We start from the raw sequence: 22373 nt of genomic DNA on the forward strand, positions 1-22373 counted from the left end.
CGTTATTCCCATCACCGCTAATCATATTATATTAACTACAGTGCAACATACAAACATTGTGTCCTCAAAGCTTTATCACTGAAAGAGTCTGTAAAACTATATTACGTACAGATTTACAAACAAAGTCTGAAAGTATAGCTGCAGAGAAAATTTGAGGGTTAAAACTTCAGAAACCTCTTAAAGTTAGGTTCAATCAGCCAGAATTAAAGCTGTGGATTTCAGGCTTGAGGAAAGTCTGTTTAAAAAAGCCAGACCAAAAATCTGCAAACTCTTTGATGAATATGGAATTTGGCATCATTACAATCAAAATTCAAAAGTAGTTGTTGCATTGCTTTTTCATGCAATGCAAATTCTAAAAATCCAATCTGTCTGTAAAAGGTCTGCACTTTTATTAACCTGAGCTACGTTTTACAAAGCACTTTATAATATGTTCTCATTCACCTACCTGTCATCCAGAGTAACCGGTGGTTCAGTGTCTTATCAAAGGATACTGTTAAACTGCTGAGCATCAAAAACCTTTGATGAATGGATAACCTGGTCTCACCCCTGAGCCTTTATTATACTTCTTTTACATTTTTTTGACTGTTGTACTACCAGTATCAGTCCAGCTGGGATGATTTTGATCATTTTGCGGTTAAAGCAGTGATGCTGTGTAGACCCAGTTTAGTTCTAACTTTTTCTGTGTTTATGTATGGACCATGTGACCCACCTCCAACCTTATATATTGACTTAAGACCAAGCAAGACCAAGTTCTTGGAGGTATTTTATATTTTCTAAATCTGTCATAGAGACTGGGGACAAAACCACGAGACAGGAATTAGGATCTTGGACACTGTATGTGGACTTCTGAACTATTCCTGAGGTTCATATTATTATTTGACCAATGATAGAAGTGCAATAATCACTAACACTTTCTTTGATTAATTTATTTTTTGTGACAACAACCCTGCTTTTAACATAATTAAATCAAGTTACCATGGCATAGGTCTTCGCCTTGCATCACTGCTTGCAGCCCTGTATTTTGTGAAGCACCTGTACACGCTTACAGTGCTCATATTTCTAAGGTAGTGTTGCACATTGTTTGCAATAATTCGTCCAGTAAGTTGCAAAATTGTGATACCACTTCATGGCAATATGAGATGCAGCATAAGACAACTAATAATAATAAACCATCACAACCCCATTGGGTGCGTTAACCCTAATTTTTCACTCATCCATTTTTCTAATCGCTTATCCAATTCAGTGTCATTTGTGCCGGCAGGCTGGAGCCTATCTGAGCTGATGCTGGGTAAGAGGTGGGGTTCACCTTTGGCAGGTCATCTGCCTAGCATGCAGCTAACAGAGAGAGACAGAGAATCATTCATGTTTTCGACCAAGAATCACCAATTAAGTGCTAACCAGTGCACCATTGCCACCAAACCTTTATCATGCCATAATAATATCATTGTGAGTGAAATGAATAGACTACTTTTATCTTACCTTTAATCCTTCCCCTAATTTTTATGTGTTGAACATAGCAAACATTGAATGTTATAAACTATTGGTGAATATGCACATATTGTTTCAGCATTGTACAACATAAACGCAATAGAGGAAAACTCGTGGGAGCTGGAACAGCTTTCATCATGAAGCATGTTCTTGGGACTGACAGAGCAAAGGGATTTTGGAAGTTATGCTGAACTTTTTAACCTCACACACAGAAGCTACCAAATTTTCTCATTTAAAAATCTCTCTGAAGTAAAGAAAAATTTGCCCCTCTTTGTGATCACCGCCCAAAGATGTGCACGTCTCTTCCAAAATAATTAGGTGTACAGCTAATAATGTTCTCCACCACGGGGCTTGAGAAATAATGCTTTTATCACAGATTTTAGAGGAGTTCGAATCAGCCCAAGCAGTTGCAGGAAGGATATGGGATGAGTTTAGGAACATAGTCTTCTTTTACAGACAAGTATTATATTGGATTAAATGAAGCAAGCTAGGTTTTTAACTTGACAACTTGACAATAATATCTAGTAAGGGATTACATTTGCTTTAGATTTCTTCACAATTTTTGTAAAAAACATTTTGAGAAAACAACTGGAGCCTTGATTCTGTAGAGTATAGTTATATAGAAGGAAACATCTGGTTAGTGCAGAAAATCTCTACTGTAATTTATGGTTATCTATCCATAAACCGTGTATTATTGAGTCTTCAGGTCCAACTGATAACAATGTCTCTGAAATAAATGCTTGTTCTCTTTATATATTCTAAAAAGTGAAACTCCTTTACTGACATCTACCTTTACGATGAAGAATAAAATCAGTTGCAAAAAGGAGTGTATTTCAACATATATGCAGGAGATAATCAGTCATTTATGATGAATTATACATCACAAGTACATTTCCTATTTTTAAGCTTCAAAACCTCCAGGGTATTTTGTCATCTGTTCTTTTCAGATGCGATGAAATTTGACACACAAGTGCAACTTTTCATGTAGAACAAAAATATTTCATTAGCTTTTCTACTATATTAAAAGCAGTCATTACTGAGGTTAACTTAGGTTAGTGTCACATTACTGAAAGTGTCAATCAGTGTAAAAGTGTAAAAACCTATTGTGTAACATGGTCTGGCCTTTGTAGGAGTATTTACTTAATTAGAAGTGTTTTGGTACGGACTGGTCTAGATGTAAATTAGAATTGCAGGATGGTTGTGAAGCACCCCGTGAGAGTATTCGTCTGTCAGGTGTCACTATGCTCTCTCAATCTGACAGAATCTTTCTCTTCTTTTTCTCCTTCTCTGAAACAGACCAGAAGACTTCATCTTGGTCTCTGTCTCGAAAGTTCAATGAAGGCAGACGCCTCCCTCCATCCAGGAACATGAAGGGCTTATCGGGCAGCCGCTCCCAACATCAGATTCCTCTACCCCACGGCTTGGACTATGATCCCCACGTCCATGACATCCACACTCACCATGGCGCTGACTCCCGCCACCCATCCTACCTGCTCAGCCCCACAGAGAGCTGCCCTATGGACTTCCACCACCGCTACTCACCACGCAGCTCCATCCACTCCGACTGCATGATGATGTCCCCTGTCATGATGCCCCCAGCTGCTGCATCTGACCACATCTCCAGTAGCACCTTCCCCAGAATGCACTACAGCTCTCAGTATTATGACTCAGCCACACGGGACGACTGTGCTGCCATCACAGCCTCCGCCACATCCCCAGCTGTTGCGGCTGCAGCAGCTGCAGCAGCTGCCTCTTCCCACCATGCTGGCACCAAGAGCAACCGCCTTCCTGCTAATCTCCTGGACCAGTTTGAGAAACAACTGCCACTGCACCGTGACGGCTTCCACACTCTACAATACCAGCGCACCTCCACCACCACCGAGCAACGCAGTGAGAGTCCCGGCCGCATTCGACACCTTGTTCATTCAGTCCAAAAGCTCTTCACCAAGTCCCACTCCCTGGAGGGATCGTCCAAGATGAATGGCACAAAAGGTGACATTGTAGGAGGGGGTTATCACCATCATGGCCACCACTCCACAAAACACGGTAGCAAGAGGAGCAAGAGCAAAGAACGTAAGCACCGCTCTGGTGGCTGGTGGAGCTCAGATGACAACCTGGATAGTGACAGCACCTATCGTACACCCAGTGTCATGTCACGGCACCATGGGGAACATGTCGGCCACTACCACCCAGATTCCATGCACAGCCACCACTTTGGAGACCTGTCACTCAAGACCTCAAAGAGTAACAATGACGTCAAGTGCTCAGCGTGTGAGAGTATGGCCATGGGACCCGAGGGCAAGTTCATGAAGAGGAGCTCCTGGTCGACTCTAACAGTCAGCCAGGCCAAAGAGGCCTACAGGAAGTCATCGCTTAATTTAGAGAAACCCATGATGTACACGGACCTCAAGTCATCGCGGACATGTCATTACCTGCAGGTTAGTAGTACCTTTTTTTGGAAATATATGTCCTTAAAGTACAGACAAATTTGATTAGTGGCGTATTGTACTGAGCTACTGAAATACATGTTTTTGTGTGCATCGGTGTATATGCTATGGCTGGTACACAAACACTGATTTCATTCCATACCATGCAAACAATTCTGACTGGCATTGATCAGCTGCTAGTTTATGTCCACGTATAAGTCATCCTTTGCTTTCAGAATTAATGAAATCACAGAAGTTGTTTAATTTAGTTTGAAGCAATAACAGTTTTGTGTTCTTCTAAATGTTTAATACTCAACTCTTTGGAAAAGGCCCACAAAAAATGTCTGAATATAGACTGAAAGGCCATTAAATGTGGAGATATTTGAAACGCCAACTATCAGATAATACAACAAACAATAACTAAGATCAATATCCACTCATCTCCGACACTGCCCTTCTCGATAAAATGCATTGATCGATTAGGAATCTAGACAGCAGGGTATTTGGAGTCTGCCTTTCTTTCTGTCATCCTCCAGAGGGCAATTACAGTGTCCACAAGTGTGAGAAGTCAATATATTTAACCAGGATTCCCTTTTGTGTGCTCACCTCAGGGAGCTATTGTCTATTAAGATATAGAGCTCGCCTGACTGAATCAATGTCATGGTGGAAAGCACTGAGAAGAACCACTGAGCTGAACTCCAGTGTAGGAAACACAAAGGCTGTGGTGTCTGCAAAAACAGCATATAGTGTGGCTTGAGTTGCTGTAGGAGCTGGTTCACCAGATTGGAAAGAGACATTACTTTATTCACAGATTTTATGCCCCATGCTTGCCTGTAACACTGTCACGAGTCACGAGACTAAAGTAAAGCAGTTAAGCTACAGATAGTGACTTCTTCTAAAACGGTCAAAAGTCAAGTATTCAGTGTTTCAGCGATCTTTGAGTTTCTTTTAATTTTTAATACTAAGCACTTAGCTAATGCTCTCATCCACAGTGACTCACAGGCTACAGCATTAGAATATTAAGCTCAAAGTCCTGCTTTAAGTAGCTTTTAATGAAGGTGACTTAAGAATTGGAAATAATGATAAAAACAGTGACATGGGTAACAGTTGTTTCTGAAATGCCAAACAGATTTCCAATGGGTCGTCATTAGCATTACGATGCTTGTTGTATGCACATCTTGGGAAAAGCTGGCCTGGACTTTGATCAATCATGTTATGAAATGCTTGACTGTAATATGAAAGAGAACAGCTGAAGTGATTGGCCATTATTAAAGCTATGCTTCCATATTACAGTTGTGCTTGTATATCACTCAATCTTGAAAATAGACAACTCCTTTAAGCCACTTTCAATGACAGCCATTATGAGAAAGTTGCAAACTGAAATATGTGCTTGCACTATAATCAACAATTACCCATGTTTTTTTACTCATGACATCAAATTTGAAGCGGCACTCATATAAACCCATAAATAGTTCTACCGAGTACCATATGCATCCCCTTCATTCATTTTGATGCTGTGTGAAATGCACAGTTACACACAGATACGCAAACTGCAGTTATTTGTGTGTAATGGGTAGTCTCTGTCAATAGAGGGGCTCTCTCACTGGCATTTAACAAGCTTATATGTCAGCAGGCAGAGACCCTGCAGCTGCCACATGGGCACATTCAGCACTGAGCGTGTCCATAATGAGAGCCTTATTCAGTGGAATCAATGAGCGGAGATCTGTAAAGGCATTGTGGTGAACGCTCTTGGTGCCCATCTGATTTTATCTCTTTGATGTCTGGGTCCTTTAGGTCAATGTTCACTTGTGAGGAGGAGGACAGGCCTGCCTTAGGGAAGCTGACATAATCTTGTTTTAGCAAGTGTCACGTCTTCAGTCTGACCATCTAAGCCAACAAGGGTAGGGTGAAGCATATGTCAAAGAATATTAGAGGTTGAATCTACATATCATTTTAAGCCATTAAGAAAAATGCATACAGTGCTGTGCAAAAGTCTTGATTCACCTCTAGTTTCTTTACACTTCTTGTAATTTTTAAAAGCAATCTCGAGCAATAGTTCTCCAGGTTTTCTTAAGGTCTTTGGAAAGTTTTCTTTGGACGTTGGTGGTTTTTTCACTCATTTTCAGTCCTGTCCTTGTAACTGACCACTTAACACTGACCTATGAATCGCTGAGACATAAAATGGACACCCGATTTCCGATGATGTTTAATCTGCCCTTAAAAACCTAATGAAACTGGAAAAGTGTAACGAAACAAGAAGTAGAAGGCAACAGAATAGTATCTGAAGGGCATGTCCTTAAGAAATAAGAAGAAATTCAGCAAAGACCTGACACAGGACCTGAGCGATGGACCCGGTCCTTCAATCTACTACTAACCATAGCCTCATCAGAAATGGTCTCAGTACAAGAAGGGCTCCTTCCCACCATATTTTTTAAAATCATAGTTATCCTGCTACCTTTGCATTTAAAAACCTTCAAATAGACTGCGTCCACTCTCACCATTTCAAAAGCCAAAAAATAACTGGCTTACTCAGGCACAAAATTACAGGACCCGCACATTTACGAGCTAGAAATTGTTCTACCACATCCAACAGGTCAGTGTTGTTTTTCACTAGATGCAGTTTCACATCTGGTACATGGCGTTATGGAATTACTTTCTGCATTGAGAAGATGTTTTATCCCAGGGTTATTTTTGTACAAAGTGCCCACAGTGTAGTAGTAACTAATGATGGTGTAAAGCAGCTCATCTGTCTAGCTGCCTCAGAGGCACAGCTGAACAAGTTCTTTCAGGTATGGCATCAAATGAACACAGAAATAAGGTAATGCTAATGAGGTAGCGCACTGCTTCCATGAGTGATGACTGCCTTGTTAACAGCAGCCCCAGACGATCAATGGTTGTGCATTAGGAGGAAAATGAATCTTTTACTTTATTGCTGTCTTTAAGGCTGATTAATTTAGTTTCCAGGCATTTTATTCTATGCATGTGGGAATGGAAAATGTATTAGCCTGTGTTACACTTTTTGCTGATGGGTCTTTTTTTTCCCATGTTAACTTATGAGGTTACGCAGGTTTGCAACGTACCTACTGCCTTCATTTTTTTAGATGATAATGCACAAAATGTTATCTTATATCACAATATTAGGTAACCGAACAATCATCTCTCGTTTTCCTACGTGCTGTTGTGGAGTTTAGTGCTGAGGCAGTGAGACATGCTGCGCAAAAGAAATTCATTGTGTTTTGGCTTCAAATCGTAGCATATGGTTTAAAAGATTCAGAACGTGCTTTATGTTGACTACAAAAACAGTTGAGGAATACATCTGAGCAGAATACTTTACACTAAGGATGATGAAGCCCAGTTGGTCCTGCTTTAATCATCTGTAAATCCTCCTACTTTTTACTATGTGCCACCTTCCATACAGAAGAAAAAAGCTTTATATAAGTGCCTTATGCTGTTGAGTCCCTCACCTGTCGCCACTGAGCACAAGAGCTGTCGAGTAAGAGAGGATATTGGGTGCTAAAGAAAAAGATTATGAGGGGAAGAGATGAAGAGATGGGCAGCAAGAACAGACAGCGAGAATGGAAGTGATAGAGAAAGCATTATTCCACCTCCAGGAGAAAAAAAGGGGTGTGAGCCACTTTCTTTTCTGTGAGAGCAGTTCAGCACTTGTGGCAGAGAAACAGCCACGCTGTATGACTGGCTAAAGTGAGTAACTGGCAGAGCATGAAGAACAGTCCTGCGCCTGGGCTTGTTGTTCCAGGAGCTAAGACTGGCCTGTCCACTGGGACTACTGCTAGCTGCACCACACACTAACACTGCTGTACTTGCTACATGCCTGATCAATACGCTGTTAGCAGAATCAGTGTGTGACACACAGAGATGGTAATGTGTTACTGTAATCCGATTACTTTTTTCAAGTAACGAGTAAAGTAAGGGATTACTATTGCAAAAACGGTAATTAGATTACCGTTACTTTCCCGTAGGAACGCTGCGTTACTGCGTTACTAAAACCGTGATTTTTTTTGCGAGAATGTCTCATGACAGTGACGTACGCGAGTGCGACGGTCGTGACAACAGCTGTGTGCAGATCAACAATGGATCATATATCGAGTACGGGAGAGAGTATGAGCGTGCAGAGCGTGCAGCGTTTAAAGCGTGGAAGTACTGACCTTATTTTGAGTTTGATTCCATAAAAAGTGACAAAAACATTAGCGTCCATTAGCATTGTGTGTGGGAAGTAAACATCTTTTTACAGCGAAAAAAAACCCTAAACTTCCAAGCAAGCTCCGAGTGCTACCACGTAATGGGAAATTCACAGAGAAATTGCCGTATCCTTCCACTGACCGCTGCGGCACACCTGCACCAGGGTAAACCTCCGCCTACCCAACTCCTGCTTTACAGGTGAAAATAGAGCAAAAGGACCGCTAGTCTTTGATTTTATTTATTTTCTGCTGTGTTTTACTTGCATCTATTTGAAAGAGTGAGTGTAAACACAAAAAAAAAAAATTATGTGCTGGAATGTGCAGAAAATAGGTTTAAATGTTAAACAAATTTCTTCCAGTCAGTGAATGTTGCATATAATTAAATTTTTGCTTGATGCATAAAGTTAAAAGATTAAAACTAATAAAACAAGTTTTAAAAAGAGACTTTTCCATTTGATTACATTTTGTATGATGGATTATGCAGAAAAAGTAGAATTGGGCTGAAAGATCTATCGCTTTATCACCTCTTCAGGTTGTAAATCGTGTTTTTAAAAAGTAACTAAGTAACTAAGTAATTAATTACTTTTGAAAATAAGTAATCAGTAAAGTAACGGGATGACTTTTTGGGGGAAGTAATCAGTAATTAGTTACTGAGTACTTTTTTCAAGTAACTTGACCAACACTGGTGACACATGGCCACTGTAGCTGTCCATCTTCATAAGAATTAAACCAGGGTGCAATTGAAGAACCCATGAACCTTGTTTTTAATAGTATCAATCTGATACTGTAAGCTCAAACATACACTGTGTATTCAACCCAACAATAACAGGTAATCATTTTTGAAGAGTTGAACTTGATATACTCTATAATTTCTGTTCTATCAAAATCACTAAATCAGTGCAATTATTATGTGTAGACATCTGCAGCACTGCACAGCACAGTGTAGAGTAATTAGAACAGAATCACTTACTCACTATGCTAATCTTGATGCTGCTGTGTTAAGCAAAGTCCCTGTTTATTGTACTTATAATTGAAACACTGAAACCAATTTATGCTACATATATATAATGTTATGGCTATGAGCATCTAATACATACAGTCACATGAAAGAGTACAGCCTTTCTGCTTCCATAGAAATCAGGGGTGTACGGTAAGTAGCAGCCAAGCTAATCGAATGCACTTAATTAACTGATCATCAGCAAGTGGGACCACCTTTGTTAAAGCAGAAGTTCTGCTGGTCTGGAGCATTCAGGTGTGTGTTAACACAATGGCATAATATTCCTAGGGGTGGATGTCCCCATGTTCCCAAGTGCACCAGCAAATCTACGGCATAATGATGGAAAAAGAAAAGAAACAAGGTGTTGCAATATTCTGGTTAAAATCCAGACCTCAGTCTGATTGAAATGCAGTGGCGGGACATTAAGAGAGCTGTACATAAGCATTTGCTTGCACTGAAGCAAAACTGTAAAGATGCGTCGGCCAAAATTCCTTCACAACGATGTGAGAGACTGATAAAGTCATACAGAATACAATTACTTCACCGATTACTGCTGCTAACGGTGGTGCCACAAGCTACTGGTTCATGGGGTGTAGTTTGTTTTTCACAGGACTGCATAGAATACTGTGAGCCTTTCTTTTTCACATGACTGTACATGAGTGTTCATTATTTTTGTCGTTTTTAATCACATTTGCCTTACAACTAATTCTGAGCTGCAGTATGCCAAAAGCTTATTTTGTGTTTATTTGGCTGACAGTCAAAGCTAATTGAAGAGCATGTATGTTTTTGTATTAGTAATACTACAGTGATGACAGTATGCTGACTTAAAAGTTACAGCCCAAGCCTCAGGGGTATGATTGGCTGCCTTTTCTGTGCGTGCATAAAAATACATACTGATTCCTTGCCAAATGTGTTCATTTGCTTCCCAAAAATCCTTTAAATATGGCCACATTTTGATTTGCATTATGAGTGATTTGCTAAAAAGGATGCTGAACCCTGTCCATTCAACTGAATGTTGACCGTGCGGATGTAAAGTGCCATTTTACTTTACTTCTAAGAAATGTGATAATGAATTTCACTCCGTAATTTAGTGATGGGCTGGGGAGGTTTGGGCTACCTAAACATTTATGAATGGAAAAAAAGCAGTGTGAACAAGCGTTTGCCCTCTTCCTGATTTCCTAGTTTTATTTGTCACACTTATGTGTTTCAGATCAAACAAACACATTTTAATATTAGACAAAGATAACCAGAGTAAATACAAAATGCAGTTTTTATGATTTAATTGATTAAGGGAAAAAAGTTGGTCCTTTGTGTAAAAGTAATTGCCCTTCTTGTTAAATCATGACTATTTCTCATATCTCTATATATATGTTTATGTGGGAAAATCCCAATATATGACCATGTTCAATGTCACTTAAATCACCTTTCTTCCTGAAGCTCAGTTTGAACTCCAATAGGACATTTTGACCATCTCTTCATGCCTAAATACACCGAACTGCACTGAGTTGGCTGATTGTATATTTATGTTAACAAGCAGTTGAACAAGTCCACGTAACAAAGTAACCAGTTATTATTTCTTAATCAGCCCAAAATTAGGTACAGGTGGAGACCAACGTTTGTACACTGCTGTGAAACCACTTGGATAAATCTTTAGAATTATTAAAAAATTTGCTTTATGTTACGGTCTCACAACTTTATATTTTCAATGATAACATCCTTGGCATCACTGTGATACACAATTCCTTTACTTGATTTTTCCATTTAGGTTAAAAAACACATAGCTGATACACTTTTCACACTTATATGGGTAATTTTCAAGCTGTATTTGCGAATATCTTTCATTTACACAACCCTGTCAAAGCTGTATATTTTGTACATGGCTAAATATTGCTATAGTACTCATCATCGTTTTATCACAGACTTGCAGGAATAACAAGTAATATCCTGGACTACTTCGACCTAATTGTTATAAATGTCTGTATTGTATTAAATGTAGGTGTGCCATCTTCCACAGGTGCCCCAAGATGAGTGGAGTGGATACCCAGGTGAGAAGGATGACGAGATCCCATGTCGGCGGATGCGAAGCAGTAGCTATGTTAAAGCAATGGGAGAGGTGGATGATGAAAGTGGGGACTCTGACACCAGCCCTAAGACCTCTCCACAAAAGACCATTCGGTCAGATGCTCTTGTCCTCAAATCAGCCATGCAGAGACCCCATTTAGACTCCCACAGGTAGGCCTGGTTGCCTAACGTATTGACTTAGTGTGCCCACGGCAATGCTGTGTATTCATTTAAATATTCCAGTTTTTATCATGGGTTCACTAAGGTCTTACTCAAAAAAAGGTAAGATGATGCACTGTGATTCATTTCCCTTTTATTTCACAAGTTTCAAATATTTACATGACAAAACCAACGCTCATCAATAGCAGTATCTCTGGTGTTGCTTCAGGGTCAACCAGTTGAGCTGCTTGGATTTCAGTGTTAATTGTTGCTTGGCTAGAATTTATTGGAGTCAACGCTGAGGACACAAGTTGGTTTTTTTTCATACTTCAATACAAGTGGAAAGTTGGGAGTTTTGATGCAACACTTGCTGCTAACAAAATGTTGCTGCATGCTGTGTTTAGTTGGTGCTCAAAGCAAGAACATTCAGAGTCGTCTATATAAATAAACAGTCTCACTGCTCTGCCTACATGCTGTCAAAGTAAAATTGCTGTTTGTTAATGCTGCTTTTTGTTAAGCTGTCCCTGAGAGATATGACTAAATTGAACAGTCAGGTGATTTCAAGTGAAGTTCCTTTGGAAAACAATAGTACCTTTGTTGGCTTGTATGGTTGGTGTGGTTGGCTCTTTTTTGGTCTTAGGCATTGCCTGCCAAGCATTGTATTTCTACAACTGTTTCATGGGTCAGCTGCAGCTGTGCTCTGGTGATTGCTGTGGCACCAACTGGTTTTGAGTTTGATATAAATTTCTGATATACCATACACAAACACTGCATCGCCGCATCACGCTATTGCTGACAATTCTGTCAAAAGAAGAAAGAAAGAGAGCCGGTTCAAATGCAGGAGAGGTGACACATGGAAGGGCATACGTTAAAGTTAACACTGCTTGATGAAAAGCCTTGGGGGAAGTGACGGGTTTGTTCTGTAACCCAGCCAAGTGTGGAGTATATATGTCTGTGTTTTGATCCTAGACAGACTTTGACAAAGGGAGAGCATGCAATCTCCACATAGAAAGGCCCCAGTCGACCTGTGGAGCCAAACCCAAGACCCTCCTGCACTACTGTGTTGCCTTCACAATTACAACAAACCTTAATTATTGACAGTTTTACCATTCACTTTCACTCTAATGTGATCTACTCATTAATATAAATGTGGTAAATAGTATTTTGTTGATAATTATTCTAATCAGGGTTAACATACAAATAACATGTTGCAAAAGGTTCTGCACTGGACAAATTGAGATTAATTATCCAGATGATTTGTGTGATGTTACTTTTTAAAGCACAGTGTACATCAGTTGGCTGTTTTAGAACAGATAGATTTCACTTCTCAGGATCTTACCACCTCCATTTAATGATTTCCTAATGATCTCTCGCTGGTAAATGGTGACCATGTGTATCTTTTTCATGCTAAACCAGAACAACATACAGAGTGTTTTTTAATTGGCGTATTCGTGATGTCATTGCTCTACCTAAGCTAAAACACAGCTTTTCCCCCCAATTTATTGTTCTCTGTGACTGTTTGTTTTCAGGCACTGTGACTTTCAAACGCAGCCAAATTCTTGAAGCTAGGGAGCAGTCATGAATCCGTCATCTCTACTGCCACTGAGTGCTAATTTTGTTACCATCATCTCAGTGGGGAACTGATCACTTTTGCTTTTGTCCACAAACAAAACAGCTCTTATGTTTTGTTTATCCTCTGGTGGAGAATGTAATAATCTCTTACTGTAACTCCATGCTGTCACTGTTTCCCTAATAAGAGCCACAGCCTAGCTATGCATGCTTTCTATGATTTTGGGATGAATGAACTAGTGTTTTATCATGGAACTAGAGGATATTTAAAAATGAGAGGGGTGAGGGGGTATCATGTAGAAGTGAGAGGGTAGAAGTTCATTTTCATTTAATCACAAACAAGGCCGTGCCAACAGATGCTAACCAGCGGATTTATAAACTACAGTGTGTTCCAGATGTTACCTTTGTGGCTTTTGAACTGTGAAATCGTGTCTGTCCCTGCCCCCTGTCCTTGTTCAGCCAGGGCTACCACTTGCAAACCACAAGAGATATACAGCCCCACCCTAGTGTCACGCTGGACCCCGCCACCTTTCATCCCCCGCCCTTCCGCTCTCGCAACCAGAGCTACATGCGCGCCGTCAGCACCCTCAGTCAGGCTAGCTGCGTCAGCCAGGTGAGTCTCAAACACATGCATTACACAGAGGCAACACCTGGACACATCACTGAGAGCTTATATCAGTTTGTATATAGTAGCACTGTGCTGAGGACAGCACAGAGGCACTAAGCACCCAAGGGAGGTCCCCTGATTATTAGATTGCAGAGCAGGGGTGTCAAACATAAGGCCCAGGAGCCAGAATCAGCTGGGCAAAGACTCCAATCCGGCCTACTAGATGTCTTTGGAAAATATGAAGGAGGGCTTGAATTATGGACTTTTCACTGTACTTTCATAAGTGTTACTACTACAATTAAGACCTCCCACTTGGTCATTAATACCACACTAAAGTCAATAAGTTGTAGATAAAAAAATAAAATTACATTCGCTATCTACTATTTACTGTAGACTAATGGGTCTATAGTGAGTTAACAAGAAACGTCTGTTTTATATTTACAGGGAAGTCTGGGAAATTAACTACTAGAATTTTTCCTGTGATTTCTTTCATTAACTACAGCACAATTTCTTTATTATGTACAAAAAGACACATGCTGTTGAATTAGACTTCTTTATCTAATATTAAGATACCTCAGGGATTAAATGTGTTGTTAAATCTCTTTAAACTGACAGAAAGGGGCATTTCACTGGTCTGGCCCAATTAAGTTCAAAGTGGGCTTTGTGTGGCCCACAATGTAAAGCGAGTTTGACATCCCTGTTGTAGACAAAGCCTTGGCTATATCAGTCAAACGAAATTGGAATAACTTATTGCTTTTACTGTTTGGGTACAGATGATTTATCTGAAAGCTTATGTCTAAATCAATTCCAGGCACAGTCCAACATGGTTTACAGTTTGTTTCTGAAGTGTTATCTGCTCATAAAAAAAATGTGAAATTACACATAATTATTAAATTAGGACATCAGTGTCACATCAGCAAGTTTGCATCTTGATATCTGGAACAGGCTACTGATACACAGTTAATGAGCCTAGTGTTGTTTTAGCATGCCAACTCGTTTGTTTTGGTTGACAGGGCTTTTTTGTCACCCTCGAGCAATGTACTACAGTACTAGTGTAGGCATGGAGACGAAATAAATACACGTTTTGAACCAACATCATCATTCAAATAAATTCAAATTCAAATACCTTCTTCTCCTATGAATCTATACATTTGGATGAATTAAGTCCGTTTGGACCTCCATGGTGGCTTAAGATGTGGTTACTGCTGCAAGATCTGAGACACATCCACCATTGGACCTTCAATACGTACATGGAGTAACAATGAGGAGAGATTTTGGCTAAAACACAGGTTGAAAAATCAGTTTACACCCTTACGTGCTAACACCTAGTTTTCCATTACTGGAAAAGGTCTAATTAATAGCAAATCATTCCCGTTTTTAAATAGTAAAGGCTAAAGTAATAATGAAAAGGCAATATTATCTCAATAGTACATCAACATTTACAAAAAGTGTTAAATAATTCAAAAATAAACAAAAGTATGCAGCCAACACAATTTGTGTCACTAAAAGAAGAAGCTATTTTTATCTCTTCCCTCGTTCACAAGGAGTTTCCACAACAGGTAAACTCCACATGTTTGATTTGGCAGAGTTTTCGTGCCAGATGTCCTTCCTGACGCAGCCCCAAAGGGATTTGTGTCTCCTCGTAGGATTGAACTAGGGATCTATTGGTGGTTAGGCAAATGCTTTAACTACTACACTACAGAGACACGTTCAGCACTTAGCTGTAAAATAACATTTCCCTTTGATGAGTACATGATTTTCACATTAACAAATGAATCTTGTTACACAGAGCAGTTTATTGTACTTCTAAGCTCTTCCACGACTTATGAGATATCTTCCATCTGTTAGCATTCAGTATACTGTATAGAACGTCTTTTGTGATCAATTTATTGCTTTATAACTCAAACTGGCTATTTTTCTTATTGTTTTTTTGTTGTCATCTGAATTTTTTTTCCCCCATTTGATCTGACATTTATTCAGTTTAAGGTCGAAACTGACAGCGGCGTTTCCTTATGCTAACACTCCTTCATATTTGCTGTGCAAAGGGGAAGAATCAAAGTGAGAAAGAGAAAGGAAGAGGAAAAATTAAGGACTGCTATTCCTGTTTTTGTCTCTCAGGTGAGTGAGACTGAGATCAATGGCCAGTTTGAGTCAGTTTGCGAGTCCGTTTTTAGTGAAGTAGAATCCCAGGCCATGGAGGCCTTGGACCTGCCTGGTTCGTTCCGCACTCGAAGCCACAGTTACCTCCGTGCAATTCAGGCTGGTTATTCCCAAGATGACGACTGCTTGCCTTCAATGACATCCTCCACTGTCACTTCAACTCTCAGATCCACAACAGGTAAAACAATCCCCCCCCTGAATAAGAGAGGGCTTAGATTACATATCTTCATATATCCTATACATGCGCACAAACTTGACATACCTAAATATGTACAGTGGGGAACCCTTGAGCTTCAGAGATGCCGGGCTGAATGATTCCAGTTATTTTCTTTGGAAGCTATGGTGTACGTGTGTTTGTTTTTTTGCCACTGCATACTCCCAGTTGTTTAGATGGACCTGCTTGTGTGTTACGTTGCATGAGTCATGCATCATTAGCCAAGCTTCTGATTGGTCAGTTGTGGTGTTGCCGAGCTTTAATCTAGGATAGGGGTGGGAGAGCTACATTTTAAACATTAAGATGGCAACACATGGCCATAGTACACAGTATAATAACACAGCACAGCCGCATTACATGGCATGCCTAAAAGGAACAGGCCCGAACCAAAGCATGTTAAAGTGTGGTGTTATTTATGTATTATGAAAAGCGTGTGAGTTACTTAGGGAGGGGTGAAAAACAAAATGGGCCAGGGGGCAGGGGAGCAGTAGGTCACTGATATACTTGTTTGAGAGGACACACTGGACAAAGCATTCACCTGTACTCCCCATTAGCACAAACTTTGTAACGGACATTGCAATTGGCTACATAAAATAAAAAAATGTAAAAAAAAACAAACAAACAAAACAAACAATTTAAGGTAAGTCAACAAGCTTTAGCAGCTAGTACATATGCACACCTACATGCTGGTTGCACAAAGAAACTACACTACACATGTTAGAGTTTGAAAGAAAAAAACTTTACTAACAGTATTGTTGTACTGTGTTGCATGAAACTTGAGTTAATGCTAACAAGTGTCCCAATGAATGATATGTCAATGTAAAAATGCAATAATTTCAAGGTTTTTTGTGACACAGTTCAAACAATATGTCCCTTTATTTAGCATTTCAGGTTCTTTGTGCAAGCACAGTCTTTCCGGTAACTCCCTCACTGAGTGTATTTGGTGTTTGCCTGCAAGAGTAAAGCTATGAACCCTATTGAAACATTTTTTTTCTCTAATTACATGCATTTTTTTAATATTATGGATTACCTGGATTTTTACTGTTTTTGTACACTTTTCTGTCAATTTAATATTGGAGACATTTGCAGTTTTATTCATTTTGTTGCCTTTGTTTTCTTGTTGAATCTGGACTTTTGTTTTTGTTTTTTATCCTTTCATTCTCAATTGGGTTTCCATCTACGATTTCTACGATGTGACAGAAGTACTGAGGACAAAGGAGTGTTCTCCAATCCCACCGTCTTATTTGCTTAACGCTATTCATTTAACTCTGCTCCAAATCTGTCAGCTCAACATGGGCGAAAACAAGCAGTTGACTGTACATTATGTTCTGAAATTGTATTACCAAGATTAGCATAATGCATCGATTACAACATGCAATATAAGACTGTAGCAGTTCAGAGAAAGGACTCCCTGGATGCTGATAAAATATACAGTACTGCCACCTCCCATACAACCCGTACTGTAAATATTACTTGTTTTTGGGATGCACTATAATTATGCGTGAATAGTGGCCATAAAATAAAATAAAATAAGAGAGAATCGCTTATTCATGGAATCCTGTTTTTATGTTAGTCTTCAGTACTAGATTATTACTATTATTATTAAACTGTAAGCAACTTATGACCCAAACCCTGAGGCTAGTGGGCCATTGAGTGGGGAAGGGACCCCATGGTGCTCCGTAGGGCAGACGAACAGCAAACCCCTCTCCATTTGACCATCCACCTCTTGAAGGATAACCAAGGGGAAAGAACAACTGGAGGCATCAGTGATGATTGTTGCAGGTATTTTAATGTTGACACGCATACATATATCTATGTATATGTGTGTTTTTGCACTGCCTTCTCAGTAAAAATAGCAGATAAAGTTTATATGTAGTTGGTAGAAATATCGCCTTATGTTATCCCAAGTAGCAAACATGGTGTCAAACAACTCATAAAACCTCAGACATGTTGATTTATTTTTAGAGCACTGGTAATGCTGAATATTGATTACAGTGATGAATGTGATGCTGGCTTTTGTGAGTTGTTTACCACGTCTCTATTTTAAGTGTTCTTAGACCACATTGTAAGTGTAAATGTATGCGGTATGTTCTGCCCAGACTCTTCAGAATGTTTTCATGCTTCAGCATAAAATAGCAGTGAATGTTATCGCATTGCCACTGTCTCCAATCATTTGTGAGCGCAGCATCTACCTGTTGTACATGTGTGAACTTTTTTTCTTTTCTTTCATGAAAATCTGGCTTCTTTTCAAAAGGCCACTTGTGGCAGAGTCTAACTCTTGGCAGTGATTTTGTCAACTGTCTTGGACTGTGGGATTGCAGCCTCTCCCTGGTGCAGCCCTCACCGGGTTTGAATATTTCACATGGTCTAAATCAGCCACCTTGGACCTGATATGTTCAATAGGGTTCATATCTGCTTCTTGTGATTCTTCTACTCCCTTTGCATCTTTTCTTTTGCACAAAATTGCACAAATTTTAAGTAAGTCAGAAACATTTGACATGGTTTGAGAAAGGGTTCTCAGAAAAAAAATGAATCTATGATTTGATAATGATTGATGTATTTCATGTTTAATTCCACTCTTTGTTGTGCTGTGCAGTGAAAAGATGGAAAGAAGCCTTGAGATGACTGAGAAGGCAGTGTAAAAACATTGTGAAAAGCCTGCAGTATGTGAGTTAGGTCATAATCGTTGCCTTTGTGGAGTAAGAGAACTGAAAAGCATATTTCAGTAAAGGTGCATTTTTAAGCAGGTTTTGGCTGACCGATATTCACCTACATCTTAGCCGTGCACATTTCTAATGCTTGTGGTGGGTGCAGACGCGTTACTTAACGTTAAACCTGTCAAACCAAATGGGAAATCAATAGATCAGAGCTTGTACATCTTTGGAACTTTCCACTCACATACTGTATGTTTTCCATAGATATGTGTTATACTGTAGATCAGAATCCCAGTCAAATCCCACTCCAGCTGTTCTTTTCACCCTGAATGTCCTTCTGTTTGCATATTCACATTTTTCTTCCAGAGGGATATGATGTATTGGATGGAACATCCTTACTAAATGATGACATGATCGAGGATGATGATGGTGCTAGCTCTTCTGCCTATGCGGAGCTCGAGAGGCTAGAGAGAGAAACTGCTGCTGCACGCAGCCAGCACAGTACTAGCTCCACGGTAACAGCCATCTCGATCCCACCGGCACCTCCACCTTCATACAGGGTCCCTACCGCCTCACCAATAGCCACCTCTGAGCAACCGGTTCCTCAGGCCATTCAGGCCTTTAAGGAGTCTGCTAACATGGTCGCTGCCTTCAACATGCAGTGGAAGGATGAAATCTCTGCAATGCGCTATGAACTAGCAGAGCTGCGCAGAGATGTCTGTGGGGAATTAAAAACTTTCAACAGCAACTTCTTCAACTTTACTCAGTGCTACAACATGTGGACTTTGTGCCGGGAGCCCTGCAACGACAGCACCACACAAACAGATGACAGAGTTTCCATAGGAATTCAAGCAGGCTCAAGCTGGTCTGTACGACAAAACACAGAGGACAAGTCAGTGATGTGCCAACCCGAGCCAGCACCCTTCAGTATCATGGATTTGATGGACCCACCTCGAATTGAGATTATAGAGGGAACTCCTGAAAGCACGCCAGAGGGGTCAGGCAGCCCCGCCAGCCCACTTCCAATAGAGGATTTCCCATGGGAGATCAACAAAAAGCAAAAGGCTCATAAGCAGCCAGACACAACTGGCCACACAGGTGGTCACAGAAGCGCCAGTCTAGAACTGTGGAGCAGGAAGTACACCAGTGGGCCCATGTCATACCTGTCTATGTCATTTTAGCCATACATACATGTAATTGGAAAATGAAATAAGGAAAACGGGCTGAAAACCTGAAAATTCAGAAAAGGGGAGCAGAACCATGCTGTTATTAGATGTCCCTTTACGCTATGCAGACACAGAGTCTGTCATCTCTTGAACAGGTTTCACTATTGTTCAAGCAATCTTTTAACAAGTGTCTTGCTTAGCCATCGAACAAAGTAATTATTTTGTTTCACACCAGAATGAGGTGACATCATAATCTGAGGGAGAATGTGACTGATATTCAGATCCTCAAGTGCCAACGAGTGCAGCATCATCTTCCCTCCGCTGTCTTAAATACTCAAAAAAGCCAATTTAAGTAATCATGATTGGAAATTTGAGGTATATTTAACTATATAACTCAACTATCAGCCAATGTGAGGTGACGCATATCTCAGTCTGTTTCTGCACATGAATTTGAATAGCTCATGTTCATTCCAGTTTCTCTTCATGTAGAAACATTCTCTTAAGCACCTGAAAAAATACTGTGAATAACTTTATAAACCCTAGTTTTTTAATGAATGCATTAAAGATGAATACATTATTTAAGGATATATTGATATATAATTTATGTTTCAGTTATCGTGATCAAAGCATTCCTTTGCCATTGCCTTCTTCCATTTTGTAGCCAGTTCCAGTTGAAATGGGCATTTTTCTTTTTAATTTCCAACATATGAGCATATTTTCAGTGGTGAACTGATGAACCACGCAGCATAAAGATCAAACAGTAGTTTAGGAAACAGCAGGTAGTGGTGAAAACAATCTGTCATAACCCTCATAAATTGTTTAAAAGTCCTATTCTCTGGAACACTGTATGGATTGCACTGTCTCAAAGCTCTGAGGACCTAGTCCCTGACCAGAATTGTTTACGATAAATTATTCTGATTGACTATGAAGTCAAACAGCCAGCAAAGCGTAAAACAGTAAAGGGGAATTCACAGAAATTATCAAGTTTGAATGTACTGGCTTCAACTCATTCCTGCACAAACTGCATTTATGTTGAAACTCTGTATATGTATATAAATGTATCATTTTGTAAATAGAGAAACTTATATTCAATACTTGTACTGTTTGCAGTTACAAACATACTGTGTTCTGAAAGCGCTGAGAGGGGTTAAAGTAGTAACTGGGTTTCTAAACCAAACACACGTTTACCAGTCTTCAATGTCCATCTTTATTTGTTTCATCCTGTTCATCACCCCACTGTTTTTTGCACATCATGATGAAGTCAGAAGTTCATAACAGTGTTTCACCTGTTGTTTTAAGTGAATGTTCTTCAACTGTTATGAAAAATGTCTTAACTAGTCACATTTATTTTATTTTAGCTCTAAAAAAACATGTATTTGATCTAAATCCTATCATATTTCTCCAGTGATAAAATGCTGAGGCTATTCATCACTATAACAGAGAAACACTGGTCCCTGTAAGTAGACAATCAGAGCCACTGAGGGCCTCTACCTCTTCGATATGTCCCCAGAGGTGCAGTATAGTGCCACTGAATGTACTAACACCGCCTCACTAGTGATGGCTTAGCTGGGCTCCTGTCAAGCCCTAATGGGTGGGAGCCCAGAATCATCTGCTCTATTTGGCTAACTGCTCATTCTGCCTCTTACTTATAAAATAATAGTTGCTCATTAGCCACTGATATTGCCCTCATCCCCTCCATTGTCACATTATACCTGCAAGGCATACCAAAGTTAATACTGAAAGGTGTGGAAAAAGAGTCCAACAGCAAACAAGTTTGACAGGACTTATCTTTGGACTGCAGCACAGGACCACCGGAAGCCTATATGTATCAAACCCCGACTGAAATGTGAACCTTCAGCAAGGACTTTAAATAAAGAAGAGGCATCATCTCTCAATTTATAAAGAGAGTGGTTCTTCTTCCTGTTTTGCACGACCCAAAAAAACAATATTCACAGAATAAAGCGGCATTTGAAACACCTGTTTCAGCAAGCTGTTAAACCTGAGCTCAAACACCTGACTAAATTTCAATCTGTAGATGGGGATGTTTGACAACAAGTCCAAAGTTGTGGTTTTATTTGGACATATACAGATAAGCTCAAGTGTATTGCTATGATTGTCTACTATTTGCAATACTGATTATACATTTTAAAACATTGTAACTTATTTAATTTAGCTTTAACCTAAACATAAGACGTTGAAATTTTCATTACAGACCATTACAGGTTGGGTTAGCATAATTAAATCATAAAATCATAAAAGATTACAGTGAAAGGCTTATGACTGTGACAACATTTAGCCTATAATCATTTTAGTATGAAGTATATATATATATATATATATATGTGCAAAAATGAAAAACATTTGGATAGGTTTGTGTTCATAATTCTGCTTTTTGAATGCTTAAGAGGGGACTGCAGTGGCATTCTCTTACATTGTTTCCCATTGTTTGGGGAATGTAAACTAATTTAAAAGGTGCTGAAGACTGGCCAATCGTGACGTCTCCAATCTGCGTTCATTCATTCTATGCAAGTCCTTTGTTTCTTGTTGTATGTAGCTACATTTTAACAGTTTTAGATATGAACGTTTATGTTGAGCCTTCATGCCGGTCATCAATTTCGGAAATGGAATCACATTTTCAGAAAATATTGGTGACTCTTTGGAAAAAAAACGTTC

The 22373-nt window shown here is 39.6% G+C and overlaps 1 protein-coding gene across 3 annotated transcripts in view; it reads left to right on the plus strand.

The window, feature by feature from the left end:
- The first annotated feature begins 2789 nt into the window (after positions 1-2789).
- Positions 2790-22373, plus strand: part of dlgap2b (discs, large (Drosophila) homolog-associated protein 2b) — a 43979-nt gene continuing 24395 nt past the window's right edge. For 2 of the 3 annotated variants that reach the window (XM_013910349.1, XM_005731159.1), the window contains exons 1-4: positions 2790-3926; positions 11125-11342; positions 13359-13512; positions 15625-15844. In XM_013910349.1, the coding sequence (XP_013765803.1) occupies positions 2856-3926; positions 11125-11342; positions 13359-13512; positions 15625-15844 (1663 nt within the window). In that variant the 5' untranslated portion in view covers positions 2790-2855. Of the gene's footprint in view, positions 3927-11124; positions 11343-13358; positions 13513-15624; positions 15845-18900; positions 21844-22373 lie in introns of those variants that run through there. The other variant, XM_005731161.1, reaches the window with a different exon arrangement.

This window comes from Pundamilia nyererei, unplaced genomic scaffold (genome assembly GCF_000239375.1).
Source record: "Pundamilia nyererei isolate P.nyererei 1_Seehausen unplaced genomic scaffold, PunNye1.0 scaffold00041, whole genome shotgun sequence".
Lineage (NCBI taxonomy): Eukaryota > Metazoa > Chordata > Actinopteri > Cichliformes > Cichlidae > Pundamilia > Pundamilia nyererei.